We start from the raw sequence: 8,419 nt of genomic DNA on the forward strand, positions 1-8,419 counted from the left end.
TAGGCCTACCAATGTACATATATGGGTGTCAGACAATTCGCCCCAAAACCTAAATTAATACATTTGAATCAATATCTTCTGAATCCCTGTCAAAGCGGTTGCTATCCCTACCATAGGAGCCTGAAGTTCTGTCAATAATGAATAATAATAGTAATACAAAAAAAAATACCCCTAATAATATCAGGCGCCTAACTGTTAATGTACTTTGTTACTGCTATCCACAGGTTCCGCTCCAAAATATGAATCCACATTCCCTGAATGAATCCCTGACCACCAAATATTCTCTTATATTGTTTGAAAATAAAAAAAGTTTATAACGTTATTCGATTCTTCAATTTAATTTCCATGTCAAAAACAACCTGTAGATATGTTCATAAAAAGCGCACTTGTCACGACCTCGTTTGATTGGCTATATCCTCCCTTCTTCCTCGACACTGGTTTCCATGAGATCACGTGGTTGCATTATCCTCACCGACACGAAAGGACTTCCTGTCGGATTTAGACCACATCATGCAAAATTGTTTCGATTTTGTATGCAAAGTTACAGACATACTAATAAAACGTTACATGGTACACAAAATAATATATTCTTAAATTCATAAAACCTTTAAAAGGATAAATCAAATGAATATTTCATTGTAAACAACCGAAACTATGTGAAGGTATTGTTCGCCATCTTGTCGGAACTCACACACGTTTCCCTTACGAGCCTTCTACCTGAACTCGAGTTGATCCCCCGAAAGCAAGGAAATACGATGTGCTTATAAAGAAATGGCTCAAATTGAGCCAAATTTTCGGGGGTTGTAGAAGCTTATTGTACATAATTTTACTTTTAAACACGGGGGATACTTATTACCGTAGTGATTTTAATGAAGAAGTGTTCTACAACGTCGGAAAAGAACAACACATGGAGAGGAATTACAACACGCACACCGAGACTGCTTTGTTGATATGACGGGATTGGAATAGTGGTCATTATAAGATAAAACAACGTATTTTCTCTCTTAACTTTTCTTTCAAGGAGAGAAGGTAAGTTTATTATATAATTTCAAACGTAATAAGGCTATTGTCGATGTCGGTGTATTTGTGTTATAAACATTGTTAACTGTGTTTTGGAAATGGGGTCATCCTCGCCTCAAGGTTATGCCGCGTGTTTTGACGGATGTTTCCTTATTTCGTGCGCATGGCTTCGATAATATGATGATAATAATAACATCATATTATGACTAGTTGCTGTTGTATGATAGAAATGTTTAAGACAGCAATGTCGGAACCCTAAACCGATCTATGGAATCCATGATATACATGCACCTTGCTGGACCAATATCGATTGTAAACATGTATACAGACAGACACCGGAGTCAACAACACAACGTGCTGAGTAACACAGCGCAGTGTTTTACCATTTAAGGTTCGGTCCAGGTGTTTACGCGATCTACTCGACGTTGTTATGGATTTTATGAAACACGGTTTGAATTGCTGAAATTATCAAGTTTCGAGACCCTTGTTTATTTATATTTCATTTGGTGGATTGATGCCAATATAACATGTATATAAATGAAATATGGATACAGACTTGAATTATCAATACATTTTATGTTGTGGTTATGAGATCTATTTTTTTTAACAAGTAACATATTCTTTCATGTAAGGCGAACTATAACTACAATAGGTTAAACATGGTTTTTAATTCCTCTTGAATGGAGATCCATATCCAAAATTTCATGTAAATCATAGTCATCTCCATGAAATGCCAACATCTCAACCTTTGACCTATCCCCCTGACTAATATGTATTTCACCGCACTTCATTATGGTAACTGTCTAGTGGCCTAATTGTCATGAAAAATGTGTTAATAATTATTGTGAATAATAACTGGCAAGGTAATTAAGGTCATCATGATTAATTTAAAAAATATGTTTTATTTTATACAATTTTCAAAAATATTTCTTCATTTTAAGTACTTGCTTATATATTTAGAGAATATACCCTACTGTATTTTGAGATTTATGGCCACATAATTATTCTGCTGCAAATTGAGTGCCAGCCTGGTAAAATACTAGCCCCTTCCTACCAACTTGGCTAGGGAGGATTTCTCTTTAGCTCATTAGGTAGAGCTTAAGACTAGTACTTAAGACTAGTACACTGTAAGGCAGAGGTCCCCGGTTCGACTCCTGGTGGAGGCATTGAAATAATAATGACCTCTGTTAAATGAGTTTTACAGGTGACAACAGAGTGGAGCTGGTAAAACACATTATTGTATAGTTACTGTATTGGCAAGACGCAAATATCAAGTAGGGTTATCCGCATTCTATATTCATATCGATTAAAATCACTGGAAGAAACAACAATTTTAAGATGGTTTTGTTTGTTTTCTTCAAAATATTTGTGTCTGTCGTGTTGATTGGTGGCGTCGGGAACAGTCAAAGTCAGGCGGAATAAAGTTAACACCTTTCTGGGTCATGATATTTTGTTTGTGACATTATTAATAATCAATTTCATGATGTGTTGGAGTTAATGACGTCATAAACAATCTCCATCCAGGCTTTATATACAAATAAGAAATATTTGGGTGGTATATCGTGGTGTTCCCATAGCAAATTATTTCCATTTACCAATCAAATGCTTTGTTACATCTCAAATGAATCGGAATCAATTATTGTTAACAAGTTTAAGCTGTACACAGCTGTGTACTGGTCATATGTTTTGCTTGGCAAATTTACCATTATAATAGACTGTATTCCCCCAACACATTCAGGTCATGTTTTGATGTGATTTGGATCATGTTCTATTCTGCAATAAAGGCATGGTTGAACGTTCATTTGAATTTATGTATAATACTTGGCAGCGACCACACTCGCATACTGCTATATATATCTCCCCTTTCTAATCAAAACAACAGAACAATGCATGCTTATGGCACAATGGGCAATGTAGGATATTGAGAAAAATTGATGACAGAAGTTTTTGATTACATATTTAAAATAGTTAATATTCCTTACACTTGTTTATTAAATTAATCCTGTTAAATCCCAAACCACGAATGAAGCCTTTCACATACACAGATATATAGTAACATACAAATTTAACATGATATCAACAAAAGTCTTGACAGGATAGTCATGTTATGTTGTCCATCTGCTCAGCTCAGTGGCATGCATTCTGACAGGAGGTTGTACCTGTAATTGGGTCCATTTATATACATAGTACACTAAGTTGTACATGTGTGAAATGTTCTTCATATGGTGCAAATATGTGGATCATACAAAATTAATATGTCTGATATCTAGTATTTCAAAAATTTGGAAATAAATTCGGGCCAGATCAACTGCAGAAATTAAAAACAAATTACCCTAGTACTACTTACTATTTTAATCTAAATATGATAATGTAAACCGTGTTTCAAATTGATGCATTCCTTAAGATGGATATATTATTTTATACAATAATTGTTTGGATTTTTCAGATTCCAAGGGTTACTAATGCAAGAAGACCTTCGCATTTACAACTCCAAAATAAGTGCATTTAGTAACTTCAAAAAGATTAAGCTGGAAGCAGTTCCAGATCTGCATGATGTAGTTTCAACAAGAGGACCAATACTTCCACATAGCCCGGTATTTTATGCGTCGGATATTCCACATTATAAATCCCATCAGTCTCAACTGGAGACTGCAGTAACAAGCGCAACTGCTTTTGTTTTCCCACAACACAGGGATGCATTTACAAACTTGGAAAACCAAACCCATAATTACATTCGAGCGTCGACTATAAAGCTGCGTGATAATTATCACCAGAGATGTGGTACTAAGCGTAAATGTGACGATCTCAATGCACCAATGCAGCTCACAGAAACACAAGCTGTCTCGAGCGAGGATGACAACACCACCAACAACAATACAACAACCACCACGACGACGACGACCACATCAAAGACGACGTCCTCTTCCAACACTGAGGGTGACTACCAGCTGGTGCAGCATGAGGTCTTGTACTCGCTCACCAGCCACAACACCTATGAGGTGTTGGAGTTCCTGGGTAGAGGGACCTTCGGCCAGGTAGTAAAGTGTTGGAAGAAGGGCACCAATGAGATTGTTGCTATAAAGATTCTGAAGAACCACCCGTCATATGCGCGGCAGGGTCAAATAGAAGTAAGCATACTGACAAGACTCAGTCATGAAAATGCAGACGAGTTCAACTTTGTGCGGGCATTTGAGTGCTTCCAGCACAAAAATCATACATGTCTGGTGTTTGAAATGTTGGAGCAGAACTTGTATGATTTTCTGAAACAGAATAAATTTCAGCCATTACCCCTGAAATACATCCGTCCGATTACCCAGCAGGTTTTGACGGCCCTTCTTAAGTTGAAGAGCCTCCACCTCATCCACGCGGACTTGAAACCAGAAAATATTATGTTAGTTGACCCAGTAAGGTTTCCTTACAGAGTCAAGGTTATAGACTTTGGATCAGCAAGCCATGTTTCAAAAGCGGTGTGTTCAACGTACCTGCAGTCTCGCTATTACAGGTAGGTGTATTATTTCTTTTTTTGTGGTCTTTATGAACGGCTCAGAAACTTGATAATAAAACCAGCAGCTGAAATTGAACTCCTTTTAGCAGTAAAGTAAAAAAAAATGTGAATTGCGATTTTGGACGCATTGATTACAATTAGACTACCATTTGAATTATATCAATAAGTTAACGAAAAACAACCAGAAATTAATTCAATGTTTTCATTTTTGTGGCTTGATTGTAATGGGTAGACAACCAATCATGTCTTTAGTACCAGTTGATACTATCACATGTAGAAACAGAGTGAGACAACCATCTATTTCAGACTCAGAACATAGGAATTCAAACAAACAAAAATGTCAATTTAGCAAACAAATTTCTTTGATCCCAACAGGGGTTAATCAAATTTCCATCAACTATGATGTGTAAAAGAAATTGTGGTAAATTTGAAAATTATTAAGTATTTAAAATTTGACAATGTTATATTTAACATTCTGTCAAGTTTATGAAATTTGTGTTGACAATATCAAAAAATCAGTTAAGTTAAACCGTTCATGTAAGACTGTGAGAACATCTTTAATTCTTTATATTATACTGCTACACCTGTTGTTACATCAATATCATGTTAAATAGTATTACTGTTAATTAACATTCATCAAGGTATTCTTATGTGTGTTTTGATATCATTAAACACCTTGATTTCAATACCTGAAACCTGGGTCAAATATGCATAAAAATTAATTCAAATCAGTGCTTAATCCTGTATACCATGTGTCAGACTGCATGGTCTTCATTGTTGACAGATGTATGGTGTATAATAAACTCCCCAAGCTCAGTTGCTGGATATAGACATTTACTCCTAACACATGTCTAGAATAAAATTGGGCCAGTGAATTGTCATAAACTAAAGGTCAAGGTCAGAGCTGTACTATACATTTTAGGTATTATAGCTAGTCATGAGACACAAAAGTCAATGAGCCCTGAGGGAAGGCAACTTCCCTCATGCTGACAGAACACTGACTTTCGTCGGTGAAATGAAACCTCCATGGGTGGAATCATATAGGCGAAAAACCTGTCAACCAACCATGGGTGGAATCATATAGGCGAAAAACCTGTCAACCAACCATGGGTGGAATCATATAGGCGAAAAACCTGTCAACCAACCATGGGTGGAATCATATAGGCGAAAAACCTGTCAACCAACCATGGGTGGAATCATATAGGCGAAAAACCTGTCAACCAACCATGGGTGGAATCATATAGGCGAAAAACCTGTCAACCAACCATGGGTGGAATCATATAGGCGAAAAACCTGTCAACCAACCATGGGTGGAATCATATAGGCGAAAAACCTGTCAACCAACCATGGGTGGAATCATATAGGCGAAAAACCTGTCAACCAACCATGGGTGGAATCATATAGGCGAAAAACCTGTCAACCAACCATGGGTGGAATCATTTAGGCGAAAAACCTGTCGACCAACCAACCAAAGTCCATTACCTAGCAACAGGAAGTCACAATATTTTCAGTCTTTTGTAAAAGAATTTGCTGGTCTCTTTAAAAACTGATCTAAATTAATCATAAGAACCAGTTATTTTTCAGCATAAACTTGATCATGTGAACATTAAACTGGGTATTTTTCAAAATCCATCACATGTTCATTAAGAACAGGCCTAGGCAGCAGGCCAAAATGACTGGTTCAATTCCAATTTTGGCCTGCACAAATCACCTTTTTAATCTCGGATGTAGTTTTACAAATGTTGGCCAGTTAAAAAGGTCATTTTGTCTGTTCAATTAGAAGTTAGTTAAAGGGGCTGGTCGGGGAATAAATGTCATATTTGCTAAAATGGCATACGCATGTTTAAAATACCTTATGAAATATACCGATTCAAATTTTGTCGAAATTCACTCCCTAAGAGTAAAAATTATAATTATACAGCGTATTAAAGAAATCCTAAATAGTCACCTGACAGTCTAAAACTCTCAATTGACCCAGATCAGTGATGTAATTTTACCGCACGTGCATCATCAACAAGGCCAAATGTAAACATCGCGGCGAAAGAAAAAGATGCATGAAAAAGTTATCACAGGCACGAGGTATCAATACCGTTTTATATAACAACAACATAGAGGTAGGAATACTTCACTTGCATCATACACGACCCTTGAAAACAATTATTTATGATAGTATTGTCCGCTAGTTGAGTCCGACATGGCACATGACTGCGTGCTATTGTTGTTATCTTCACTGCCTCACTTTCGAAACAACCACGTGACATATATAAATAGATCTTCGCTAAATTTACGTGGGGCTTCCCCGATATTTCAATGGTCAAAACTGGACATTGCAAGCAGAACTCGACCATCATATTGTCGTGGTATAACTTTTGGAAGGCCAGAGAACGCATTTAGACCCATTTATTTTGTACTTTTTGTTGAACAAATTTTGCAGAAGTATCTGTCATAATGATTAACTTATAATGAATTACACTTGAGGAATAATTCCCATTGAGGGGATTTATCTGTAACTTAACCATGACAACACACTGGTAACCCTGTTATGACAAATCTGCTCGCCGATATCCGAATTTTTAAACGTTTGACGAGTATATTCCGACAACGTGATTTATTTCAAGACTTATTTTTTATATTAGTTGTGCGTTAGGAAATTAGACGTGCGTCAATTATATCCGGACAAATCCTGAGGAAATTAGAAGGTCGTCAATTAAATTTCCACGACAGCCTTGTTATCTAACTCACCAATTAGACTGACGATCGACTAGGGGCACAGCGGGGGGACTTCACACCTCACCGCACAAGTAGCTCTTACCTGTCATGGATCGCTACGACAGCCCGCTTCCGCGGAACAGTGTACACAGCAGGGGACTTCACGCATCACCGCACAAGTATGTTTTACCTGTGCTGGAGTGCTATACGACGGTTCGCTACCACGGTATCGTTTCAAGTGTACGGGGAAAAGATCAGACACAGACGTGTTTGTTTTCTCTGTTGGCAAAAATAAATGTGTGTTTGTATGAATCATGTTTAGCAATAAGATTTCCGTATGTTTTCTGTCCCCGTTGCTTAAGGACGTGGTGTTCAAAACTTCGTTCCGTTGAAGTAATGAATAAACCTTAGATCGTAACAAGCATGTTTCGTTGTATTTTTCAATTACCGATTGTTTTATAATGCCACGGGAGCGGGTTCTTCCACGTCTACGAACGTTACGCAATGGGTCCTATAATATCGCATGTGATTAAAACTCGGAAGTGAAACGTGTTATCAAGTTGTTATTGACAGATATTGGCAACTCACGCATGATTGTATTGTTAAGGCAATCACGCGGAACCTGAACTATGAGTGTTTGTTTAACAGCTTATATCGATCCTGGTGACGATAGTCTGGTCAGTGAGTTTCCTGTGATAATTCGATCATGTATTCGTTAGTTTGTGTCAACATGTCACATATCCTGTATATATGTCTCATATAAAAGAAGCTGATTAGAAATATTATGCGTTATCTGAATACGTTTTTGAAATAATTAATGAACGAGAATGGAGCGGCGGTGTCATCAGAGACGTATAATACGTCTCTGGTGTCATGAAATATGGCACATCACAGCCGCCATTTTAACTTTTATATTTTAACGTGTATTTTCAGAGTTCAATTATCAAACTTTGCAAGTATTTTGAAATAATTAATGAACGAGAATGGAGCGGCGGTGTCATCAGAGACGTATAATACGTCTCTGGTGTCATGAAATATCGCACATCACAGCCGCCATTTTAACTTTTATATTTTAACGTGTATTTTCAGAGTTCAATTATCAAACTTTGCAAGTATTGTAAAAACCTTCTTTGAAAAGTTTTGGCTAGAAATATTATGTTTGAATAAATATCTGACGATGTTTTT

General features: G+C 36.9%; 1 protein-coding gene across 2 annotated transcripts in view; it reads left to right on the forward strand.

Moving 5' to 3' along the window:
* The first annotated feature begins 719 nt into the window (after nt 1-719).
* Nucleotides 720-8,419, forward strand: part of LOC110440264 (homeodomain-interacting protein kinase 2-like) — a 52,097-nt gene continuing 44,397 nt past the window's right edge. For both annotated transcript variants that reach the window (XM_021483234.1, XM_021483235.1), the window contains exons 1-2: nt 720-1,029; nt 3,467-4,522. In XM_021483234.1, the coding sequence (XP_021338909.1) occupies nt 3,483-4,522 (1,040 nt within the window). In that variant the 5' untranslated portion in view covers nt 720-1,029; nt 3,467-3,482. The remainder of the gene's footprint in view (nt 1,030-3,466; nt 4,523-8,419) is intronic.

This window comes from Mizuhopecten yessoensis, unplaced genomic scaffold, assembly GCF_002113885.1.
Source record: "Mizuhopecten yessoensis strain PY_sf001 unplaced genomic scaffold, ASM211388v2 scaffold11177, whole genome shotgun sequence".
Taxonomy (NCBI): domain Eukaryota; kingdom Metazoa; phylum Mollusca; class Bivalvia; order Pectinida; family Pectinidae; genus Mizuhopecten; species Mizuhopecten yessoensis.